The sequence below is a fragment of the Lynx canadensis genome, chromosome A1, assembly GCF_007474595.2.
Source record: "Lynx canadensis isolate LIC74 chromosome A1, mLynCan4.pri.v2, whole genome shotgun sequence".
Lineage (NCBI taxonomy): Eukaryota > Metazoa > Chordata > Mammalia > Carnivora > Felidae > Lynx > Lynx canadensis.
Window position 1 is genome coordinate 5277286 of NC_044303.2, and position 25566 is coordinate 5302851.

A 25566-nucleotide genomic window follows, 5' to 3' on the forward strand; every position below is an offset into this window, starting at 1 on the left:
AGCCTTTTCCTGAGAAGGATCTGGAGGGAAAGGTGCCCAGGTGTGTGGTTTTGGGGGATGAGCCCTGGTTCTCTGGATGATGAAGGACTCTGAGCTTCGTTGGCCCCCTCTGGCATAGATTAGGAATATCATCTTTCATCATCCATTCCTGATGTCTGGCAGTGCGTTTCATACATTTATACTCAAATATTGATCAGATTCTCTCTGAAAATAGTTAGGACCAACAACGCACTTACTAAGGGTTTGGAACCAGCCTGAATTTCAGTGATGGGTAGGTTGATGAATCTGAGCCTAAGATCCATGCTTAGTAAGGATAAAGTGTACCTAACCCTCCCAGAAATGTCTCCAGAGAAATCTGGACTTAGGTGTCTTTGACGATGTGAGTTTATCTCAAAAAAAAAAAGAGACCGATTTCAGAATCTGAGAGATTGGGTTTGGTGATACTTCCTAGCGTGGATGATTATTTTCTTAAAATGCAGTCCTGCTCTAAGTACCATAGAGTCTGAAATATTTTGATTTCTTTGGATGTTGATTATACTCAGGTAGCAGAAAGACTAAACACTTTTGTAGCGTGCTGTTAATTTCAGCTGTAGTAAAAAGTAAAATCCCAGAGGTTCTCTTCCTAGTGATTTTATGGCCGTTTTGTTAGATTGCAAGATTAAAGAGCTAGACCTCAATTTACAAGTGCGGATTGACATTTCATACCTGGCCCTTCTCCAGGAGTTGATCTCATTTTATCCACAAACATTAGAAATCAAGCACGCCAAACTGGGGTTGACATAATTTAATTTGCCACATTAGCTAAGTCACAATTAACTGTGTTAGACTTCCGTGTTCTGTCTAGTGCAGGTGTTTTGTGTGATAATTCTCTAAGCAGAATCTCACTTCATTTTCTAAATTGAAAAAAACGCATTTCCAGAAACCTTTAGCTTTGTATATTTAAATTCGCAGAAGTGTCGGTGGCTTTATTTATTGCCCTGTTCCCTGAAACGGCTAGAAAAACATTTAAGAGTTTTTCCATAATATCTTTGTGCAGCTTCAGTTGTCAAGCAGCATTTTGCGTCGACTGAAAAATATAAAATAAATCAGCAAGTTAGGGCTTAAAAATTATAGCTCGCTTCTACAGCTGTTGTTCAAATCAAAATCTACCAGCAAACCCTTTTGCGTTAGTTATACTAAATTTGTAACAGTCTATGTTGCGTGACGTTACTGGAAGTCTCTGGGGTATACAGAAGGAGTGAGCCTACCATAGTGGGAAATAATTAAAGTTGCAACATCGCCTTTTGTAAATGAAAATAAAGTGTAGACCTCCCTTCTGAGCCTAATCTAAGAACTTATAGGAAAGAAGAATACATTTGTAAAATTTTAACGGTCAACAAAGACTTCACTTATGTCAATCCTATGAGGCAGGACTTTGAAAGGCATTCTGGGAAAGTCTGATTTTTATTCATCACTGCTGTTAAAATACAGACTTGAACAAGTTTGAAAATGTGTAGAAAATTGTTAAATGTTTCCGCCTGCCCTCCCCCCCCCCTTTTTTTTTTTTTTGTCTTCTAGGTTAAACAGGTACTTGCCCATGTGGCCTGACGATTTTAGATTCTTCAGTTTGTTTTAGTTTTTAAAATGATGAGAAGTGGTTTTAACAAGTGAAATAATCTCATTCCCTTGAGGTAACCATTGTTAATGGTCTGGACTATATCTTTATGGTATTGCTTTTAAAAAATATTCTTCTGAAATATCAAATATTCTTCGGAAATGACAAACGTTAGTGAAGGATATACTTTGTACGTTCCAAAATAAACATATTTATTGTCTCTTTCCTAAAAAGAAAAAAATAAAAACCAAAAGGCTTTTCCTGGTCTTAATTTTTCTGGGTGTCTTAAAGTCTGTTTGGTGCCTTTTAATAGGGTTTCCTCCACATCAAAAAAAAAGCCCCGCTGAGTAGAATTGTCACATAAATGCAGTAGTTCTGGGACTGGCCCATTAGTTGAATGCTCGTCTCCTTTTCCAGTTAAATATAGCATCTGTAGGAACGGATGTTTTAGCTGTTCTGTGGAGAACAATCCAGGCTCCTCCTCGCTTCAGGAGTAGCTCTGGTTAAGCCCCTTCCTTGAGATTGTCACCCAGGTACTCGCTCGAAGATTGTAATTCTCGTTGCTGATGATTGGTTTCCTGTCTCCGTAATCATTAATCCTTTATCTTTAGGTGCTGGGGGCGGGGGGGGGGGGGGGGAAACTTGCTGTGAGGGCCAATTTTCTAGATGGGAGGATTCTTCTCTTGCCTTTTCTCAATGAGCTAGATTGCGACGAAGGTTGGTGAAAAGCGCCAGTTCTCTCAAGGGGCACTGAAGAGGGGGGGACGGTATAGCTTGGAAGAGAGTAGACTCCTGACAGACGTCTGGGTCTTAGGACCTGCTGGAGCTGCCTCCTTCCCACAGTGCCTGGATTTCAGGGGGCCAGGCTCTCCTCCTGGTCTGTGGGGTCACCGAGCATCTCCAGATGTTTGGCAGTAGACGGCAAAGCTTGAGTAGGGAAGTGGTTCAGAGAAAATATGTTCACCTCCTGGGAGAAGTCGAAGAGCCACTTGCTTAACCTATAGAGAGAACTCTTTAAAAATAGGATGGAAATGATCGATAGGGATCAATGTGGGAATACATACTTTTTTGTTTCAGGGGAATTTTCTTTTTTAAACTCCATTTGATTCTTGAAATGCACCTTGCTTTGAACTTGGGGGAGGAAGAGAGATTCGGTTGTGTGATAGTAGTCCTTTGAAACCTGATGTGAGAATTACCTGCTTTGTTAAACAAACACACAAGGGCTCTTGATAGTAGGGTAGGCTCGTTGATGCTGATTCGCAAGCACCGTTAACGTCCATGTGTCTCCCTAACGGTGCTGCTGTTCTCCAAAGATGAGGAAAACTCCACGGAAAATTGACAAATGTGTATTTTAGCCTTTGGTCACGGAAACCTTCCCAACCAGTTCTGTCTCAGTGATCTGCAAGAATCAAAATCTGCTCAAAGAACTCCCTTTTCCTGCTCCTCACGCTTGTCCAATTCTTCTGTGTTCCTCGACAGGCTTAAAATGGTGATAAGGAAGACCCAAGAAGGGAGGATGAGTTTACACAGCTATTGGAAAGTGATGAGTTCTTGGAAGGAATGATAAACTCCCTAATGTTGCTTCTTCCTCTTACTCTAGGATATTCCTGCCGGTTGGTGTCACAGAATATGGCCCTTATCCTATTGAAGGAGGATTCCCTGGATGTAAGTCGTTTTTCAAACGTTGTATGTGTCTTTTACCGTATTAAACTCTTCATGTATTTATTACTAGTATAACTGATGAGGGTGTTTTGTTTTTTTTTTTTTTTACTAAAAATTATAAAACTACTCTGTATATTGTTATTTATGAACAGATGTCGTAATCTCTTATCTTTAAACACCAGGATAGTAAATTTGGAGCACTGCTTAAAGGTCCTTCTCCTTTGTGCATCTGGAATTGTGCATTTACGATGTTGACGGGACCTGTTACGATTTACGTTAAGTGGGGATGGTCGACTCCAGAGTTACCAAGGAGACTTGCAGGATTTTCTTTCTAGCACAAACTTTAACATAAAGATAATATTCAAGCGTCCAGAGTTGTTTGAATTTATATAGGAATAGGCTGCATTCCCCCAACATTCCAGTGCCACTAGCTCATGCAGAATTGAACAGCATGGGTCTCTGAGCATGTCATAGACCTGTACCCGCCTGGGCGTGGCCTAAAGCTTCTGATGAGACCAGGGGAACCGATTTGGGGTTAAACAGTGACCTGGGAAGTAGTTTGACATGAAGACATCAGCTGAACAACGAAATCCCATTTGTCAGGACTCGTAACAAGGGCTTCTTACTGCCTGGAACCCAGGGCCACCCTTCAGGCAGTGTATTTAAAGCCTCTTTTAGGAGCAGATGACAGGGTTAGTGAAAAGGATGAGATATAGTACAGAGATGTTTATAGTTGGAGACTGGGGAGGCCATGAATCCTACCGTGAAGGCCGACACACAGAGCGCCTCTTCAGGTGGCGAGTCTGCGTGCCCGCGATGCTGTTCGATGGCTTGGGAGCTTCAGGATCGATCTCAGTGTGCCTCTTACCCTTGTTTGTGTCACTGCCTGCCAGAATCCCAAACCTCCCGGGTCATCCCTCCTCTCCTGGACCCTAATTCTCCAGCTCTGGGGTAGTGAAGAACCTCCCTTCTACCCAGTGTTGGCTTCTCCCAAGCACCCCCATCCCACTTGCCTTTATTCTTGTCTATAGAACTTCTGATCACTAGAAATAATATATATTATTATTAATAAATATAATAAAAGTATATAAACTGTGATGAAACACATGTAGAGTTCGCCACCTTAGGCATTAAGTACACAGTTCAGTGGCATTCAATATGTTTATATTGTTGTATCATCACCATCTGTCTCCAGAACTCTTTTCCACTCAGAAAATTAGAACTCGGTCCCCCTGAAACAGCAACTCCTCACTTCCTCCCCAGTGAGCCCCTGGCTCAACCACCATTCTGCTCTCTGTCTCTGAATTTGACTACCCTGGTATGTCCGAGAAGTGGAATCATACCATATTTGTCTTTTTGTGACTGGCTTATTTCACTTAGCATAATGTCCTCAATTCATCTATTTTATAGCCTGTGTCAGATTGTCCATCCTTTATGACTGGATAATATTCTGTTACATGTGTAGCTCATGTATGGCTTATCCATTTATTTGTCAATGGGAACTTGGGTGGTTTCTGCCTTTTGGCTGTTGTGAATGCTGCTTCTACGATCGCGAGTGTTCAACTATCTCTTAAAGACCCTTCAGTTATTTTGAGCATATGCTCAGAGGTGGAATTGCTGGGTCATATGGTAGCTTTATGTTGACCTTTTAAGGAACTATCTTGCCGTTCCTATAGCAGATGCTCCGTTTTACATTCCCACCAGCAGTGAATGAGGGTTCCGGTGTCTCCACATCCTCACCAACATGTGTCATTTTGTGGGGGTTTTTTTTGTAGTAGCCATCTTGGTGGGCATGAAGTGGTATCCCACTGTGATTTTGGTTTGATTTCCCTAAATGGTTAGTGATGTTGAACATCTGGTCATGGGCTTAGTGGCCATTTGTAGATCTTCTTTGGAGAAATGTCTAGTCAATCCTTTGCCTGTTGAAAAAATTGGATTTTTTGCTTTTTCATTTTTGTGAAACACTTTATATTTGGTCTGTCTCGCTCTAGTCCCTTAAAATGTGAAAATATAAGGTTCATAGAGCTAAAAAATCTGATTTTTAAAAAAAAAAATTTTTTTTTCAACGTTTATTTATTTTTTTTGGGACAGAGAGAGACAGAGCATGAACGGGGGAGGGGCAGAGAGAGAGGGAGACACAGAATCGGAAACAGGCTCCAGGCTCCGAGCCATCAGCCCAGAGCCTGATGTGGGGCTCGAACTCACGGACCGCGAGATCGTGACCTGGCTGAAGTCGGACGCTTAACGGACTGCGCCACCCAGGTGCCCCAAATCTGATTTTTTAAAAAAACTGGTTATGTCAAAGACAATGCTTTTCACAGGTACTCTGTAAATGTTTGAATGATTGGACCAACTTTAGATCATTTACCAGTTACCGGCTAGAACTTCTGTTTAAAAGGTCACGCTGATGAGACAGTGGCTCTCTACCATATACATACATCTATCTGTCCGTGGATGGGCTGCACACAAGGTGTCTTTAGGAGGGAATCAAAACTGAGGAGAACAGCTTGGTGGTAGAGAGGAGAGTGGAGAGCTGGTGCAGAGAGGGGGACTAAAACCGTGGGGGAGCCAACTAGCCTGTGAGAACACCCAGATGTCTATGCCAGGAGCTTACTTGTTTGCCGATGATCTTCGGGTTCCGAGGCATCCACGATCTTAAACTAAGCCTATTATGTGATGGTAACTCAGAAGTGAGCCTGTATTTTCCTTTTATGCCAAGTGTACCCGGGAACCCGAGAGATGGGCTTTGACTCTACACAGCACTATGAGGCTCTAAGTACAAACTGGGAATTTTTTTTAAATGTTTACTTCTTTTTTGAGAGGGGGGAAGGTGCAGAGAGAGAGGGGGACAGAGGATCCAAAGCAGGCTCCACACTGACAGTAGAGAGCCTGATGCGGGCCTCCAAGTCATGCAGTGTGAGATCATGACCTGAGCCAAAGTCGGACGCTCCACCAACTGAGCCAGCCAGGCGCCCCCACATCGGGACTTTTGGTTGACCTAGATCACGGAGTGATTTGTGAGGCCAGACAGGTTTTGGGGGGATGTGACTGGCTGCCCTTGGAAGCCTGTTAAGAATTCTGCTTTCTAACCAGTGTTGAACGTCTGGTTTTAGTGTAATGACTTCCACGTACTCAGTATCTGCTGAACAGAGGTACAATTTTTATGTTTTTTTTTTGTTCCATCCTCCAAGCCCAGGGGGTATTCCCTATTTTTGACTAGAGTCCTTCTTCTCTTTCGCCTTGTTCCCTTCTCCCTCGTTCTTTAGTTGGGTTGAAGGCATTCCTGTTCTCAAAATATTTCATTGGTGGGTGTGGAATAGGAATCCTGGGGAAATACACGAGGTGTGTACCAGATCCCTGTGGAGCTCCCAAGTTGAGCTTTTTAGGCTGCAGGGCTCTGAGGATGAAGCAGACCAGACAGGGACAAAGGCAGGGGCCCAAGAGTTAGAAGCATTGGGCCTAGGTCCCCTTACTTCGCCTCACATATAAGTGGGAGAGAATAACGGGGATTACCTCAAAGAGCCACATCTGCCATCCATCACTTTCGCTTGACCGACAGATATGTCCGGGGTAGAACTCCAAATGCTTGTAAATGATCGGGATTTATCTCTCTGCTTCGAGTTAGTCACCTGTTGCCAAAACAACATCTAAGCTCTGTAATACAGATGAGATCGGGGGTCTTGGAAACCGGGCTGGGGGGGTGGTGGATCATATGTACCCCAGGGGAGCACTAGATGATGATGCGTTAGGATGCAGAAGAAACTGTGCTTTTTCTTTTTTTAAGTTTAAAGAAAAAAGTGCCGTGAAATCAGCTTCATTGATGATCCCATATAGGTTGGCACTGGCACACCCAATCCTATTTCAGGTGCCCCGATTAGAAATGGGCCTGGGAGGGGGGCGCCTGGGGGGCTCAGTCGGTTGAGCATCTGGCTTCGGCTCAGGTCATGATCTCACGGTTTGTGAGTTCGAGCCCCACGTCGGGGTCTGTGCTGACAGCTCGGAGCCTGGAGCCTGCTTCGGATTCTGTGTCTCCCTCTCTCTCTGCCCCTCCCCTGCTCACGCTCTGACTCTGTCTTTCAATAGTAAATAAATGTTAAAAAAAAAAAAAAAAAAAAAAAAAAAAGGAAATGGGCCTGGGAGGAGTGGGTAGGAGGAGGGAGGCATGGAGTGCAAGGAAGAAGTGTGGACACTGGGGCAATCACTCTTTGGTTTGCGAAATATTGCCCTTTGAGTGTGCTGGTTAAGTGGATTTGTGGGCCGCGTTTAGTTTTGGGAAAACTGACTCTCCCAAGGTACCAGCTTACGTGAATCCCTGTTTAAAAAAAAAAAAAAAGGATTGGGGGTAACACTAGTGTCTGCAGAAGCCACACCGATAGGGCATGCTAGTTCAGGCTTTTCTTCAGCTACTGGATGAGTTAAGTCAGTTATCAGATCTCCCAAGTTAAACAAATTTCAGAATTACTCAGGAGGCCATTATCATTAATCTTGAATCTTTTCAAAAACGTATATGGTGTCTTGCAATGTTAGCTGTGGTGACTAAAAAAACCCTCTCAGGATTCATGAGGCTTTTAAAACTGAGAATGAGGAGTATGAGAATAAAATTGTACAGTTTTATTAGCAGTGGATAAAAACATCTAATATTCAAGTTACTCTCCAAATTTCACAAAACCGGCTAGCTATCTACTGAAGACATCCTTTGATACTTGACAAGAAGCGCCACGCCTTTTGGGGAGCATTTGTGTACCCTCCAGTAATACAGATAAAATAACACAGCCACAATTAAAACAAAGATGCACGGAAGACCTACAGAAAATCTTGCTGGGGTTTTCTGAGGAACAAGTAATTGAGCCAAGTGTGAAATGTAGGAGATTTGTTCCATATTTGGGTGGAAGTGTAGCTGTTTCTAAAATGGGTTAACTTACGGGGTGCCTGGGTGGCTCAGTCAGTTGAGGGTCCGACTTCAGCTCAGGTCATGATCTCACAGCTCGGGAGTTCGAGCCCCGTGTCAGGCTCTGTGCTGATAGCTCGGAGCCTGGAGCCTGCTTCGGATTCTGTGCCCCTCTGTCTCTCTCTGCCCCAACCCACTCGCATTCTGTCTCTGTCTCAAAAATAAATAAACATTAAAAAATAAATAAAATGGGTTAACTTGCATACACACAGACACACAAATTCTAGCTTTGATTGAGCCATCAAAGGAAAGATGTATTGGTAAGGATATATTCTGTGCAAAATATTAGTTCTTTAACACAAGTTTTATGAAATGAGTATGTATCATCACTGATGGGATGGTCTCTTAGGAATGAAAGTGGAATCCTGTAAAATTCACTAGTGACCTCGGTGGCAGAGACTGCATTTGCCAGCATCCTTCTGGCTGGATGGGACTCTGAGATTTCATTCTCACCGGCGGCATGTGAGCAGAAGTGAGATGGGAAATTTCTGCATTACCCAGTGAAAAGGAAATCCCTGGCCCTGGTTTCTTGGTTCTTTCCATTTTGTTGACTGCAAATGGCAACCGCTAGAGTCTCTTTGGAAGTGACTGTATTGAGGAAGCTCCATGTTGAGGAAGGCAGAGTTGTCTCACTGCTTCAGGTCCCTGGATGACTTTGAAGAGCAGAGAATCTGAAGATTGTGTGTGTGTGTGTGTGTGTGAGAGAGAGAGAGAGAGAGAGAGAAAGTGAAAGTTACATAGTTTGAAATCTTGCATGGCGGGGAGATCTTTGGTTAGCCTCACCCTACTAATGAAACAGAACCTGGTACTTAAAGTAGCGTCCGTACAGGCTCCTCAAGCATAGATATAGGGCTGTCCTCAGAGAAGGAGGGTTTGCTTTGGTTGGCAAAGAGGAGGGGATGGGATTTGGAGGTCAAGGGACTTGGAGCCCTTCAGTTTGATACACTCGTCCCCATTGGAGTCTTTCAGATTGAGACACCTGTCTTAAGGTCCCATGTTTTCCCAGTCAGTGCCCTGACTTCCACGGGAAGGGACCTAGTGAATCTGTAACTACAGCCTGCATAGAGTTCTACAACATGAGCATTTTTATCATCCCCAAAAGTTTCCTCGTTGTCCCTTGGCAGGCAGCCCTCCTCATCCCTAGGCAACCGCAGACCTACTTTCTGTTAGGATAGAATTTCATATGAATGGAACCAAACAATAGGTTCTGTTATTGTCTGGCTTTTATTCAACACGGTAATTTTGATGTTCGTTAATGTCGCTGGTTGTATCAGCTGATTCTTTTTTATTGATGAGCAGTATTTCATTGTATGGATGCACCACAATTTATCCATTCTTCTGTTGGTGGACATTTCAGTGATTGCCAGCTTAAGGCTGTTATGAATAAAGCTTCCGTGAACACTTTTTGTACGGGTTTTGTGTGGACGCGTGTTTTCATTTCTATCGGATAAGTCCCTAGGAGTGGAATTGTGGGGTCATAAAGAAATGTATATTTAGCTCTGTAAGAAACTGTCAGTTTCCATTTTATTTTACTACTAGTACTAGAGTTTTCATTGCTCCCCATTTTTTTTTCAATATATGAAGTTTATTGTCAAATTGGTTTCCATACAACACCCAGTGCTCATCCCAAAAGGTGCCCTCCTCCATACCCATCACCCACCCTCCCCTCCCTCCCACCCCCCCATCAACCCTCAGTTTGTTCTCAGTTTTTAAGGGTCTCTTATGCTTTGGCTCTCTTCCACTCTAACCTCTTTTTTTTTTTTTTTTGGTGCATGGGTGTGAGGTAAAGATTGAAGTGCAGTTTACATCCCATAGGGCTATCGAGTTTTTCCAGCGCCATTTGTGAACAATACTATTATTTCCACATAGAATTACCTTGACTTGATCCTATCTGTGACTCGATTTTTCGACCATCTGTTTACTCCATTTACGTTTACATCTTTCTTTATGCCCAATTCCTCACCGTCTTATTTATAGTACCTTTGTAACAAGTCTTGGATCCTCGAATCCTTTTTCAAGACTGTTTATTCTAGGACCTTTGGCATTTATGTACACATTTGAGAATCAGGTTGTCGACTCCCCCAAAAGCTTTGCAGGATTTTTATGGAGGTTGCGTTAAATATATAGAAAAATTGGGGCAATTTGACATTTTAATGGTGTGGAGATTTCTAATCCACAACATGATATATCTCTTATTTACTTAGGTCTACTTTAATTTCTCTCAGCAGTATTTTGTAGGTTTTAATATATAGGGCTCGCATACATCAAATGTTGTGGTTTTGTTTTCTAGCTGTAATTTAAGAATGATTTGGCTGTTCTCTTAAGGCATTGATGTTTTCTTTTGGATCCTTTATGATTTGTAAAATTTCTGGTAATTCCATTTCTTTGTCATTTCTGGGTCCAATTTCTCTTGGTTATAGGTCACTTTTCCTGTCATTTATTGTATGCTGTTTATTGTTAATATTATACTTAGTATCTGGAGTCTGTAATTTTTCTTTAAAGAGTATTGAGTTTTGGCAGGCAGTTACTTGTTCACCTATAGTAGCCTTTACTCTAGAACTACTTTAGCTTTACTACTAAGATGAGACGTTAAGACTGCCACCTAAGACTGTAAATATTCACTTTAGTTTCTCTGCGGTGGATGGTTTGAACTTAAGTATCTCCCAGTATTGTATGAGTGCTGGGAATTTTTCACCTTACGGGCCTGATAGTTCTTTTGTCTGTCTATCCATCCGTCTATCCATCCATCAATCCATCTATCCATCCATCCATCCATCATCTGATTATTTACATAATTTTAAAAATTATATTATTTTTTTATGTATAGGTTTTTTCCCAATATGGTCTCTGTACACATGCATAACTTAGTGTTTGGTCAGAGACACAAGGGAACCCTTATAGATTTCTCAAATTCTTTCTGTGTGTAGTTTCTCTTCATAATGCTGCTTTGCAAATTCCAGTGACCTAGAATTCTCCAGCTGTACCTCCAATCAGAAAGCCTCAGCTTTCTGGTTCATTTCATTCACTTGATTTCTTTCAAGGATCATAGTCCTTAGTTGCCTATTGTCCTGTGTCTCAAACAGATGTTTCATATCTTTGTTTCCAGTTTTCTAGTTGTTTACAGGTCTGGTGTCTCCGTTACTTTATGATGCCTAGAAGCAGAGTTTGACAAATGCCACTTCTGCCTCTGTCAGATCATCTTTGATACATACTGATTTCAAGTTTAAAGGCCTGTACCGCTTGGATTTTTCTTTTGTAACAGTTTGTTGTCCCTAGAGGTTGGCCAGTTGTCTCTGATTTGGGGAACTCTATGAAAATAGCTGGCGCAGGAGAAAAGCAGAGGGTTGATAGGACCTCCCGGTTCCAGGGAAGAAACAGGAGGATGGCTGGAAAAGCAGAGGAAGACCATCAGTGATGTTAATTTAAATAACTGTTTTGGACCTCTTTGTCATGGACAACTAGCATCTTTTTCCCCACTAGTGATAAGATCAACATCATTTCCTTGAAACCCAAGCAGGTGAAATAGTGAATCTCTGTTTCCCATCTTTGGACTGTTTGTTAGAACCACTTCTGGTACCAAATACAGGACTTGGCAGGCTTCAGTGCAGGAAATACAGTCAGATCTGATCAGGAGATAAATACCCCCACACATTATTTGAACAGAGTGATTTTAATGGAAAAAAATTGTGAACTAATTTTGGAGTTGTTAATCAGACAACTGAAAGTCTAAGAAGAGAACTCGGGGACAAATAACAACCCTCAGGAAAAATCTGAGCCCACGCTGTTGTTGCAAATAAAGTTTTATTGAACATTCCCATTTATTTACACATTGCCCATGTGTGCTTTCATACTACGGTGGTAGGGTTGGTTAGAAATTCAGTTAGTGACTTTTGGCACACAAATCCTAGAGTATTTACTATCTTGTCCTTTTTAGAACAGTTTGCCTGCTCTAAGGTACCTTGTAGTGGCAACTGAGGGAAGCAGGTACCGCTCATGGGCTGAGGGAACAAAAGGAAAAAGATTGGACTCATTAATACTTTTAAACTTCAAAGAGGGGATTCTCTAAGCTGATACTCGGATCTCTGAAGAGTGGGAGATGGCCGGCTGGTCCAGAGTGTCTGCATTTTGGGTAGAAGACAATGAAGATAGTTTTTGCAAGTGTTGCAGAAATCTGAAAACTGGATTCATCTTCTGCTCTTGGAAGGAACTGAGCTGCCCAGGGGGAAGAAGCAACTCGCAAGGCAATTGCAAGGGGACCGGAAACCCACAGGAGGCCAATGGGAAGGAGCAAGTTCCTTTTCCAACGGCAGCTTCTCTCGTCCGTCTCTTGCGCCACCTACTGGCAGAGCCTAGCGCAGAGCCCTCTGGCGAATCAGGAGTGTGGTGCATAGAGTTCCTGTTCCAGGATCACAGACTACATGCGGAAAGGTAGTTTTGAGGCTAAGGGTTGTTAACTCGACAACTGGCACAGAAACTAATTTCAAGTATAAAGAAAGTTAAAACGGTAAATTACTGGAAAAGCTGAATGAGCAGAAGTCTGCATGTCCCAGGTAGGTAGGTAGGTAGGTTTCCGGTTCATGCATCTGCACGTTTATTCTCAAGGTCAGGGCACGGTTGTTGCTATCCCAAAAGACTTGAGAAAATCACTGCTGATCTTCCGGCTTCCCTACCCCTGTGAAGCTGGCACTAGGTGGTGGAATGTAGAATACTTCCTCTGCAGATAAAGGAATAGCTGTCTTCATTCTGTTTTCTAAATCTTAAGCAAATGTGTCTTGTGGATGGAATCTATCCTGAATCCTGCTAATAAGGGAGTCTGGGAAATACTGTTTTTAGCTTTACAGTCCTTGCAGTATAGAGAAGAACATGGAAGAGAATGGGAATAGACGGTGAGAATCCATCAGTAAACTATCTAGTACTGGCTAGTTCATAGGCAAGAAGTGGGAATCAGCACACAGAATGCTACAGGATCTCACGGATGTGGCCAGTTTTATAAAAAGCCTTTAACATACAGTAGATTTTTTTTACTTCGTAATGACATGCAGAGTCACCGTGAACATTTTGTGGACCACTGAGAAGTCCATTTAGTTTCTGTTGTTGTTCTCATGGCAAAGAACTTAACAGTTGTCAGACTTAAAGGTGATGAAGAATAGAATAGTGGCTAAGGAAGCAGGCTTTGGAATGCTTGGCTGGGTTCAAATCTGTTATCTGTGCTTAGAAAAGTCTTTGACCCACAGTGAATTCTCCTAGTAAGTCAGTTACTATTTTCTGTCTTTCTTTTACAAGAGTCCACTTTCCCAATTTCATCTTTTCTCTAATGACAGGTGTCTCCATGGTAAGTTATTTAAAATACATTTAATATATGTAAGCACATTCACATATTCATACCCACAGGCATACTGTCATTATTTGTTGCTTCAAGTTGAAGATGAGATTGCATTCTTTTCTTTATGGCTGATTAATATTCCTCTGTGTGTGTGTGTGCGCGGGCACGTGCTTCTGCGTGCACGGGCGTACCATATTTTCTTGATTCATTTATCTGTTGATGGATCTGGGTTGCTTCCATATCTTTGCTATATATTTCAGTAAATATGGGGTACACATATCTTTTTGAATTATCGTTTTTCTTTCCTTTGGGTAAATATCCAGTAGTGGAATTATTGGCTCATATGGTCATTCTGTTTTCACTTTTCTGAGGAATCTCCATATTGTTTTCTGCAGTGATCGTGCCAATTTACACCAACGGTGCCCAAGGGTTCCCCTTTGTCCACATCCTTACCAACACTTCTTGTCTTTTTGATACTAGCCATTCTGACTGGCATGAGGTGGTATCTCATTGTGATACTGATTTGCATTTCGCTGATGATCAGCGATGTCGAGCACCTTCTCACGTGTCTGTTGGCCATCTGTAAGTCAGTCACAGAGGTGAAGAGTTTAGCGTAGAGGATATGGTTGTTAACGTTGTAATATTTGGGGACACCCAGTGACTACACTTATCACAGGGAGCACTAAGTAATATATAGAATTGTTGAATCAGTGTTGTATACCTGAAACTAACACAGCATTGTATGTTAATTATACCTCAATAATAAATAAAAAAGAAGATGAAGGCGAGAGGATAATGGCTCTTTTTGGGATGGAGAAAACACTTGAAAAGATATGTTTAGAAATGCATGTATTGTTATGGGACTTCCTGCAGAAAATGTGGGTTGCGTATCTTAAGCCGTGCACTAAGCAGCCTCCAAAAACAAAAGCTCATGTGTGTTGAGTGCTTCTTCATGAGCGCCTGACACTTAGTGTGAGTTCTCGCTCTTAAACTTCCTAGAAATTCTTAAAGGTAATGAAGCTCTCCTCTTTTGAGGTTGGTGTTCAGATATTTTAAAAAAAATTCCTCCCCATTTTTTTCCCCTGCCATCCTGATAGTATTTACCTACCTGGTAGGATCCCCTTATAGCTGTATTTGTTCTTCAACATCTTTTCGTGGTGTACTAGAAATTTTGGTAGAGCAAGTTTTTTCCTGATTTTAGACATGTTCGATTAATAATTATTTTAATCCTTTAAAGGTATTTAACATATTGGGGCGCCTGGGTGGCGCAGTCGGTTAAGCGTCCGACTTCAGCCAGGTCACGATCTCGCGGTCCGTGAGTTCGAGCCCCGCGTCAGGCTCTGGGCTGATGGCTCGGAGCCTGGAGCCTGTTTCCGATTCTGTGTCTCCCTCTCTCTCTGCCCCTCCCCCGTTCATGCTCTGTCTCTCTCTGTCCCAAAAATAAATAAAAACGTTGAAAAAAAAATTAAAAAAAAAAAAGGTATTTAACATATAAAGGACAGAGAGACTATCAAGTGTTATCGAGGAACATAAAGCAAGGTGAGGGGGACATGTCAGGCAGAAAGGGCAGAGGTGACTATGTTATGTAGGTTAGTTAGGGAAATTCTCTCTGATATGATGATACTTGAGCAGATGTGGGTGATGAGAGCCCTGGGGCTGTCTGGACAGGGGACTGCACTTCTCACTTTGCCTGGAACAGTCTCAGTTTATAGTGTTGTCCTGGCATACCCTCATCATTCTATATCTGGGGGCCTAGTGTCCCAGGAAGGTGGTTTACCAAGTGCAAAGTCCCAAGGCCGATGCCTTCCTACTCTATTGAGCCGCAAGTGGCTGCAGTGGAGAGGGAGAGGGAGTCCAAGAAAGAGCAGGGACTTCACCTTGTAGTTTTGTAGGTGGTTGTCATGACTTGTCTTTTATTCTGAGTGAGATGGGTGGTCACTGGTGGAATCTGAGCAGCAGGGCTACAATGTGGTAGATGTAGATGTAGTGGAGGTGAGAACAGAAGCAGCGGGCCCCCGTGGCAGGCTATTGTACTAATCCGGGTACAAGGTGATTGGGCCAGTTGGATCCAAATGTTGGCCGTGTTGGTGATGGAAGGTGGTGAGATTCTGGGTGTAGAGTCTTTTCACAGTAAAGCTAACAGGATTTGCTGGTATATTGAATGTGGAATATAAGAAGGATAGGACTCCAAGGGTTTGGATCTGAGCAACTGGGAAGATTGAGTTGCCATTTCAGAGATGAAGACTGTAAGAGGAGCAAGTATGGTTGGGGGAATTAGAAGTCGTTTTGGGGTGTGTTAGGTTGAGGTGGTGATGAGAGATTGTTAAGCAGATGAACCTATAAGTCTGAGATTCAGGGGACACGTCTAGGATGGAGAGAGATCCTTGGGAGTAGTAAGTATACTATTTTAAACCATGAGACTTGATGGGACTGTATATTTTAAACTATAGAGATGGCAAAGAGTTAAGAACTAAGCTCTAGAGGAGTTTCATTGTGTAATAGCTTAGGAGATGAGAGCCAGCAGAGGAGACCAAGTGGGTGTGGCCATTAAAATAGGAAGAGAAACAAAAGTTTGGTATCCTGGAAACCTCATATAGAAGTAAGGTTCAAGAAGGAGGAAGAACTGTATTGGTTGCTGCTTTATGGATCCAGTAAGACGGGGTCTGAGAATTTGTTATTGGAATCAGCAATGTGGACGTCAACAGTGACCTTTCAAGAGTTGTTTGGGGGGGGGGTGTTGTAGAGATGAATGCCCGATTGGAGTGGATTCAAAGGATTGGGTGGAGGAGAAGAATGGGAGAAAAACTGTGTAGAGATTTCTGTGAGTTTTACTGAAACTTTCGACAGATCTTTGGTTAGTATGGTGACCTGTTTCCTTATTCTGTTAAGCAAATTAATGGGTCACTTATTCTTCTATTAACATATCACAAATTGTGATTTTTTTTTTTTTAACATTTATTTATTTTTGAGACAGAGGGAGACAGAGCATGAACGGGGGAGGGTCAGAGAGAGGGAGACACAGAATCTGAAACAGGCTCCAGGCTCTGAGCTGTCAGCACAGAGCCCGACGCGGGGCTCGAACTCACCGACCGCGAGATCGTGACCTGAGCCGAAGTCGGCCGCTCAACCGACTGAGCCACCCAGGCGCCCCAAATTGTGATTTTTAAAAACAAACTTGGTCAATAAAAGGAATATTAACATTTTCTGTTTAAGTGAAAGTGGTAGACATTTGTTTCAAATGGTCTTGGAATAACTGAATCGATCAGACCTTTAAATTTAACGTACCAAACTCTTTATCGTGTAACAGTCATGCTTTTATTTATGTTTTTCACAAAATACAGCTGGTAGTACTCTTCTGTTCGACTGTAGCTATGTCAAAAATCATTCCCATCCAAAATGGGTTTATTTATGGTCATCCATGTCGATGGAATCCAGCCTTGGTTGGGGGTGACTTTGAAGGCTTTGTCCACCTTGAGTGCTAATGGTATCCCTGGAAGCATCGAAAGCACAGAGAATGGGAAGGCATAACCTGTCAGGGAGCCTGATGGCTCTTACCACTGCTGGCTGTCTAGATGAAGATAATTGGTAATTGCGTGGTATATCATAAAGACAGATCATGAAAAATGCTTAATGATGGCAGTTCTTAGCCACAGATAACAACCTTCTTTTCTTGACAATGCAGCCAGGGTATCATAGGAGGAAAAGTTACATTGGAGGCTTAAATCCGTCAGATTCCTTCATCGATGAAGTTTATTCTGTGTCAAATTTCTCAGCACTGTTGTTCCTGTATGAGGCAACTTAGGTAGACCTGGGCATGTTTTGTTTGGAATGACTTCCAAGTTGTATCTAAGACAGAACCTTTGATGTAGTTTACTTGATTAATGGGAGTGTAATGATCACCCTTTGTTCTGAGGATAATTTAGATTTTATGGCAGTCTACTAGTTTTCATCCTAATTGACTCCCTTTTCACAATTAATCCATCTAATGTAGAAAATAGGTATAAAGGGCAAAAGAATAAAATTACTTAGAATCCCGCTACCCAAAGAACTACAATTAAAAATTTGGCTAATAGTCTAAGAACTTCTTTTCTGAGGCAAGAATAAGTATATATTTATATCTGTGTATACATATGCACACACAGTATTTATAAATTTCTTTGCGTAGATACTTATATCTATGTATTTGTATCTAAATATTTGTTTATATACTTATCTATAAATATTATATATTTGTGTATCTACATATTTATACATGATATTCATTTTTTGGCTCTTTTCACGAACAATGCAACATGTGTGTGATATGTATATAGCCATTTAAAAAATGAAATTATATACAACATTCTTGTTAACCTGTTTTTTTCCTCTTAACTGGAATGCTGTTTCTAGACCAATCAATTTGTAGCTGCAGTCCCTTTTTAGAGAATGACATAGATTCCATTGTGTATATTTCCATGGTTTATTTAACTCTTCACTGATTATTGGACATTGAGGTTCTCACCTTTCATGTTTGGGAACATAATTGGTTTTCTATTATTTATTTTCTTAGAGTAAATGCCTAGAAGTAAGGATCCTAGGTCAAGGGAAATAGACCTCTCTGGAAGGAGATTATCCATGCACATGGGCACACACATACATACAGGTGCATGTATTCATACATTCTTCTTTGTCCTCTTCTGCCAACTTATCTTCAGTTTGTTAGTGAATTTAAAAAGTTTACCACACTGTGCACAAATAATAAAAATGTTGGAAATTGAAGTATCTTCTCAGTATTGCTTGTGGAGTTAAAATACTCTGACTTGAGATTATATTTAATATGAGTTAAATTTGAAGCTATTAAAGCAAAATAAATTCTTAATAGATGGTCGCATAGCTTATAGCTTGAAACAGTGATGAATTTTTAAAATTTTTTAAATGTTTTTTTTTTATTTTTGAAGGAGAGAGAGAGAGACAGAGTGTGAGTGGGGGAGGGGCAGAGAGAGAGGGAGACACAGAATCCGAAGCAGGCTCCAGGCTCTGAGTTGTCAGCCCAGAGCCTGACTCGGGGCTCAAACTCCCAAACTGTGAGATCATGACCTGAGCCGAAGTTGGACGCTCAACTGACTAAGCCACCCAGGCGCCCCGAAGCAGTGATGAATTTTTAACTTGTGTGGCTCTTCTTGGCTTTTCCTATTGGGTGTGTGGTGCTAGGTGACCCGTGAAATGTAATAGCTATCACCGATTCTGTTTGAATGACTATTTTCTTTTAAATCTTTCATGATGAGAGCGGTCTTAAATGCATGATTTAAGAACACGTTGAAGAATAATTCATCGGCAGATAGATTATTATGTAAGTAGGAACATGATTATCTTTTAGAGATGAACTGTCTGCTTTCAGTAGAGAAGTTCTTGATTTATTAAGTTACCACAGTCTCCATTCAGCATAATGGTCTAGTTCTTGTACTTGAATTTGAATTATAAGCCTACCGGAAAATATTTTGGTCCAACTGAGCATATTTATTTGGCCTTAACATTACTTGGTTCAGATGTTTTGCTCTTTGTTACCTGGAACCTAAATTTAAGAACAGTGTAAAATAAAATGATAGATTTAAAAAACCATCTTCCGTAAGAGGTTGGAAGTGAACATGTTTTTCTGTGCTGTCCATTATAATAGTTGCTAGCCACAAGTGGTTATTAATCACTTGAAACATAACTGGTTTGAGGAAACACTGACTTTAAGTAACCCATCTTGTAACTAGAGGCTACCATATGAGACAGAATAGTGTAGATTGTTTTCAGTCCCCTTGTGGAGGGGTCGGCAAAACTCTACGAGGCCAAATTCAGCTCACCACCTGTTCTTGTAAATAAAGTTTTATTGGAATACAGCCAGGCTCATTGATGTATGTTTTGTCAGTGGCCGCTTTAGTGCTACAGTGGCAGGGTTGAGTGGTTGCAACACAGAATACATGGCTCACCAATTCTTACTATCCTAGACTGTTGACTATCTGGTCCTACACAGAAAGATTGTTGGCTCCTATCCTGCCCAGTGAAAGAGAAATTGGCCCAATTCTACTTCCACAGTTGTTTGTTGCATTTTCTAAAATGTGCTTTGAAATGTTAAGCATTATGGGAGAAAAATGGGGTCTATGGCTAATTTGGGGGAGATACAGAGTTATAAATAAGTAGGTTTTTCTATAAGTTTATGCAATCTTTAATACATCTATTGTACTATAAATCTTAAAGAATTAGAGAATATTTTGTTAACCAAGCTTGACCCCTGAATTTCTTTTTTGATGAGTAACTCTTGGGATGGAGAACACAGATTTAGAAATGGTGCCTTTAGAAGTATGGAGTTTTCCTCTTGGTTGATGTAAGAATTAAAAACTGTATGAAAGAGAATTCTCAGAAAATAGAGAAATGCATGTTTAATTTTTAATGTATATTAAATCAGTAAATATTTGAGTGCTTTTAATTGGCCATATTGCTGCTATTGTAGACAGTCGTAAATGACAACATATTCTCTACTATACTCAAGTTTCTATTTTAGTGTAAATAACCGTTACATCTTTGCCACAAAGGCAAAGTGTGAAGTGCTAAGTACATATAGCTAGGGAAAGAGCAAACTTTCCGTAAAGGACTAGATAGTAAATATTTCAGACTTTGCATGCTATGTGCTCTAGGTCACAACTGTTCAGTTTTGTCATTGTTATAAGAAAGCCATAGCTGATACACCACTCACGTCATACGTCCTTATACGTGTGCATCAATGTACCATATGTAAATACATACATACGTCTTTGTGGTCACATTAAGTATTTGGTAAAAATGACTATATAAGTCATAAAGTGTCAACAGAATTTTAGAGAACTGGTTATCAGGCATTTTCCGTTCTGTGAGTACAGTGTACTGAACCAACAAATCAGTGATTTAAAAAAGATTATAGGGGCGCCTGGGTGGCTCAGTCGGTGAGCGTCCGACTTCAGCTCAGGTCATGATCTCACGGTTGGTGAGTTCAAGCCCCATGTCGGGCTCTGTGCTGACAGCTCGGAGCCTGGAGCCTGCTTTGGATTCTGTGTCTCCCTCTCTCTCTGTTCCTCCCTCGCTCACACTCTGTCTCTCTCTCAAAAATAAATAAACATTAAAAAAAAAGATTATAAAAAGGTTGCGTTCTTGGAAATTTAAAAACTGCACTTAGAAATAATTCAGGAGTCAAAGAGGGAATCACGGTGTAAATCAGAAAATATTTAGAACTGAACGATTAAAAAAATGCCTTGCATCAAAACTCCTAGGAATATCTCAGGGAAGTTTGTAGCCTCCCTATTATACTATAAACAGAGAAAGGCTTAAAGGTAATGAGCTGTATATGCAATTTAAGATGTTAGTAAAAGATTAAGAGAAGATCACCGTAAGTAGGGTCTTCAGAAAGACTCGAATGAGATAAACACAAACCCATAAACACAAAAATTTTCAAAAACCGCAATTTTTTGGAACGAGAAAAAGCTACGATAGAGAGCAGTGCTTACAATGATAGAATACTTTGAACAACTTGATGTAAATAAACTTGAAGCTTAGATGAAATGATTAATTACTTAGGAGAAATATAAAACCTTCAGAATCGTACTCAAGGAAATAGGAAACCTGAATCCCCCTACAACTATTAAAGAAGTGGTATCACTACGTAGAATTTTTCCTACAAAGAGAACACTAGATGGTCTTGCAATGTACATGGTCCGGTTTTGTCAAGCATTTAAAGGAACAGTTGCAATTTTATACATAGCCTTCCAGAAAATAAAAGTCAGTCCTTTTCAGTGTAGTTTGACGCTCATGTAACCTTCCCCTCAAAACCATTAGGGGCAAAATGGTGAACATTACAGGCCAATCTTAGCTGTACACTGAGGGGTAAAATTCTTTACTGGATTTGGTTTGCCATTCTCTCATTAATGGAAAAAAAAAATCATACATTGTGATCTGGTTGTGTTTAATTCCAGGAATGTAAACATGTGTTTCCTTTAAAAACAAATCCTGATAATATGTTTCATCTCATTAACAGATAAAAGGGGGGAAAAAAAACCATACAATTTATCTAATTAGATGCAGAAAAGAAAAAAAATTGAAGGAGCAATTTATCAGTAAGCAACAATAGCAAAGAAACTTGTCGTCCTGGAATAAGAGTAATCTTTCTTAACCTGATAAGGTGCATCTACCACAACCTACGTGAGACATCCTACTTCATGGTGAAGTGATAGAACATTTCTTTTAAAATACTCATGAGATACACATGTTCCCTGCCAGCAGCCCCTTTTGACATTTTACTAAAGGTGTTAGCTTCAGTGTGACAAGATAAACAAGAAAGGTATAAGGATTAAAATAAACAATTTTCCAGGCACCTGGGGGGCTCAGTTGAGCGTCCCACTCTTGATCTTGGCTCAGGTCACGATCTCATGGTTCATGAGTTTGAGCCCTGTATCGGGCTCTGTGCTGGCGGCATGGAGCCTGCTTGAGATGCACTCCCTCTCCCACTCCCTCTCTTTCTGCCCCTCCTTCACTTGCGTGTGCACTCTCTCTCTCAAACTTTAAAAAGTAAAAGACCGCTTTCATGAATATGATAATGAGTGTCTATATAGAAGAGGCAAGAAAATCAGATGAACTATAATTAGGAGTTAAGGTAGACTGTTAAAATGGTTTGTAAAAGGGAAAAAAGACATTACAGAGAATTGAAGGGCCATTACTTGTCTTCCTTTATCCCATTGCCTGAGAGAAAAACCGCCCTCTGGCATTTTTTATACTTTTGCTGTACCTGCGTATGTATCCAAAAGCTATATAAAAACTTATTTGGGATTTTTCCGAATGAAATCCTATTGTTTGTATCTTTGTGTTGTCTGCTTTTTTCCACTCATATTTTTTGGCATTGAAGTTCATAAATTTAGTTCTAGTTACTTGCTGTACAGAATTTCAAGCTTGGTGGTAGACATTTTGGATTATTTTGCATTTTTCATATTCTCGGAAGTGTTGTTGAAAACATCGTAGGTGCTTGTCTCTTAGGTACATGTGTAGGAATCTCTCAGGTATGTGCCTCGAAACAGAAATTGAGCTACTCAGTATTCTCTAATTCCTCACCAGGATGGTTCTACCAATTTCCCTCTCTCCAGGAGTGTGTGCAGATTGTTATTGTTTTTATTGCTTTGTATCCCCATCGATGCAGTTCCTTACCCTCCTTTTTTTTGTGGGTGAAATTGTCCTAGACCAATCCCTTTGCTCCCCAAATGGGTGAACATGAATCCTTCCCTTGTTTTCTATTCCTTTTTTTTTTTTTTTTTTTTTTTAGTTTTTATTCAAATTACAGCGAGTTAACATGCAGTGGAATATTAGTTTCAGGCATACGATTCACTGGTTCAACACTTCGTCGTCAGCAGATGATTCAACACCGTGCTCATCCCAAGCGCATCACCTGTTTCCCCTCCGATAACCGTTTGTTGTGGTTTCTCTTCGTCAGTGGCGACTTCATGAAGTCTAGATTTTAAGAGCAGTAATATTTGGTAATAGAAGGTACAGTTTGTCCGATTCTCCAAGCCCCTCTGTAGTTACCTGTTTGGGGATCTCAGAAGAAAGTGCTGCTTCCTGGATGCCTCACTTCTGGAACATTGATTTTTGTCTCTGAATCATGAGTACCGGGAATCCCTCTTGGGTCCTTGGAAAAAAAACCCAAAACACAAACATGAGCAAAATCTGATAGATTGAATTAGCTCCTAGGGTACAAATTGCTGTGGCCGACTGGCACATGTGGGTCCCGTTGAACGTAATCACCGACCCTTCGACACGTGTGGCGGCGGCTGCCAGAGTCCGAGGCCAGGATCTGAGCGGGAGGGCGGTGCACGTGTAGTTTAAGGAATAACATAGAGATTAAGTGTGTAATTGGAAACGATTTTGCAGAATAAAACTGAAGTCTGGTGTATCTCGACAAGGAAATCACTGCAGACATACAAATCGCTTCCTGTTCGGTCGAATTACAATTCTAGCAGTAGACGAGACGGAACGACGAGGTCTCCACCAAGAGATTCAGCTAGGGCTAAAGATCCTGCCGCGTGGAGGTGGAAGAGTATAATGCCAAACTGAATATAAAAACAATGTCATTTCCTTCAAGTTAAACTTTTTCATTATAGTTGTATGGCGAGTTTTTATTTCATGGCTGTATACAGCTTCTTTATCATTGCCTAATAGCATTTGAAGGCCTTTTACTTGCCATTCATGTGGCATTTACAAAGTTGGATACTAGATTTCAGTGTTAGGGGCTGATTATTTCTATATCTCTCTTTAAATTGGGGGATTTTCTGTCCCGTTGAATCCGTGAGTTATAGCTTTTGTTATTGCAGTTCTCTCCACGGAGAATCGACAGGATGGTTTTGTGTGTAGGAAATGATTTGAAAAGTTTGGCAGAATAAAACTAAAATCTGCTTTTAGGGACAGAGAGGAGGACTTCGGTATCGACCCTGCAGACTCCATTCTTACTTGGCGTGACCTTGCCTTTGTTGTTGACGGTGGTTTTCTTACACATTCCTTGAATTTATTTTTGTTAGAATTCCATTATGAAATTTACCTAATTACTTATATTTTTCCATAGTTTCCTTTCATTCCTGCAGAATTGGAAAAATCAGAGCAGCCCTGAGGGGAATGTTTTAAGAAACACCCTTCCTTTTTTTTTTTTTTTATTCTTTCTGGGCTTGCCCTCCTCCGTCTCAATATCTTTACTTAAAATACACATAGTAGATAAAGGCTCATAAAGGGAAAGGGAGGAGAAGGCTTCTTACATTTTTGCAAGATAGCAATTGGTGATGTGATGTGTGTTTAGGATTTAATATGCTAAACCTTTTTTTTATCTATTTAATCTCCTTATGACACATTGTTTATATTAGCTAATTAGTGGGTTGCCATATTTATATTATTGACTTAAATCATATAGAAATTGATTATTGGCTTGTAAGTTATGTGCAAGTCCTCGGCAAATAAGCATGTTATATTCATGACAGCAGTGTTAGAATTTGTGGCTAGATGCCAATCCTATAAAAGCAGCTTTAGGAGCTGGTAGACCACATGAGCACATACAGATTTTGAGAGGAGATTTCTCAACATACCTAAGATCTTGATGGCGCAAGTCCCCGTAATTAATTTCACTTAGATTTCTGGTTTTGTCTCTCAGTACGTGGGCATCACTGACACTACTCTACACTCAGGACTTCAGTAAGTTTCTTTTCTTTTTAAGTTTATTTATTTAGAGAGAGCATGAATGGGGGGGGGGGAGAGAATATCCAAAGCAGATTCCTTGCTGTCAGTGCAGAGCCTCACATGGGGCTTGATCTCACAAACTGTGAGATCATCACCTGAGCCAAAATCAAGAGTCACCTGAGTAATTTTAAATGTTAAACTAGAACAGGCAGGTTGGGAGTGACTTTGGTAACTGGCCCGAGGTTGGTTAGGAGCGTGTGCTTACCTGTGTGAGTGTGATCCTGTGGGCTGCCGCCTGAACGGTGAGCTGAAGAATCTGGGAGGACAGCGTTGGGAGGCAAGAAGTGGAACAGACCCTGGAATAGTCCGTTCACGCAAGGTGTTGTTACTCCTCCAAGAGCACCTTGATGTTATCAGGAAAGATCCGTTGTCTTCGGGGAGGGAGTGTGCCGGAATGGGTATCAGCACAGGGAGGTGGCGTGCAGTTGGCAGGATGTTGGCGACCTTAGGTTTACCTTGTGAGTGTACTTGTTTAGGATACTTGAAAACAATCTCATTACGAAACTTGCTTGTTTTAAGCTCTCGAGCAGCGAAGAGTTACATTAACGTCGATAAACTTTGGTTGAATAGGGAGACCACGCCCTTCTTTAGAAATTGTAGGATTTCAGGTTTTGTTAAAAAAAAAAATTAAAATTTCCTTTTTCGGCAGGATTCCCTAGGTGAGGCAGGGAGATTTCACGCTGCTGGTAAAAAAGTGATGCCTAGTGGTAGTCAGTAGGTGCCTTAAGACTTTGCTGGAACATGCAGAATAGCATTCTTCTGGACTACATCCAGAATTTT

General features: G+C 41.0%; 1 protein-coding gene across 1 annotated transcript in view; it reads left to right on the plus strand.

The window, feature by feature from the left end:
* LOC115508933 (phospholipid-transporting ATPase IB) overlaps positions 1-25566 on the plus strand; it is a 599908-nt gene that overhangs the window by 199299 nt on the left and 375043 nt on the right. The window contains exon 24 of the mRNA XM_030308008.1: positions 3195-3259. Within this exon, the coding sequence (XP_030163868.1) occupies positions 3195-3259 (65 nt within the window). The remainder of the gene's footprint in view (positions 1-3194; positions 3260-25566) is intronic.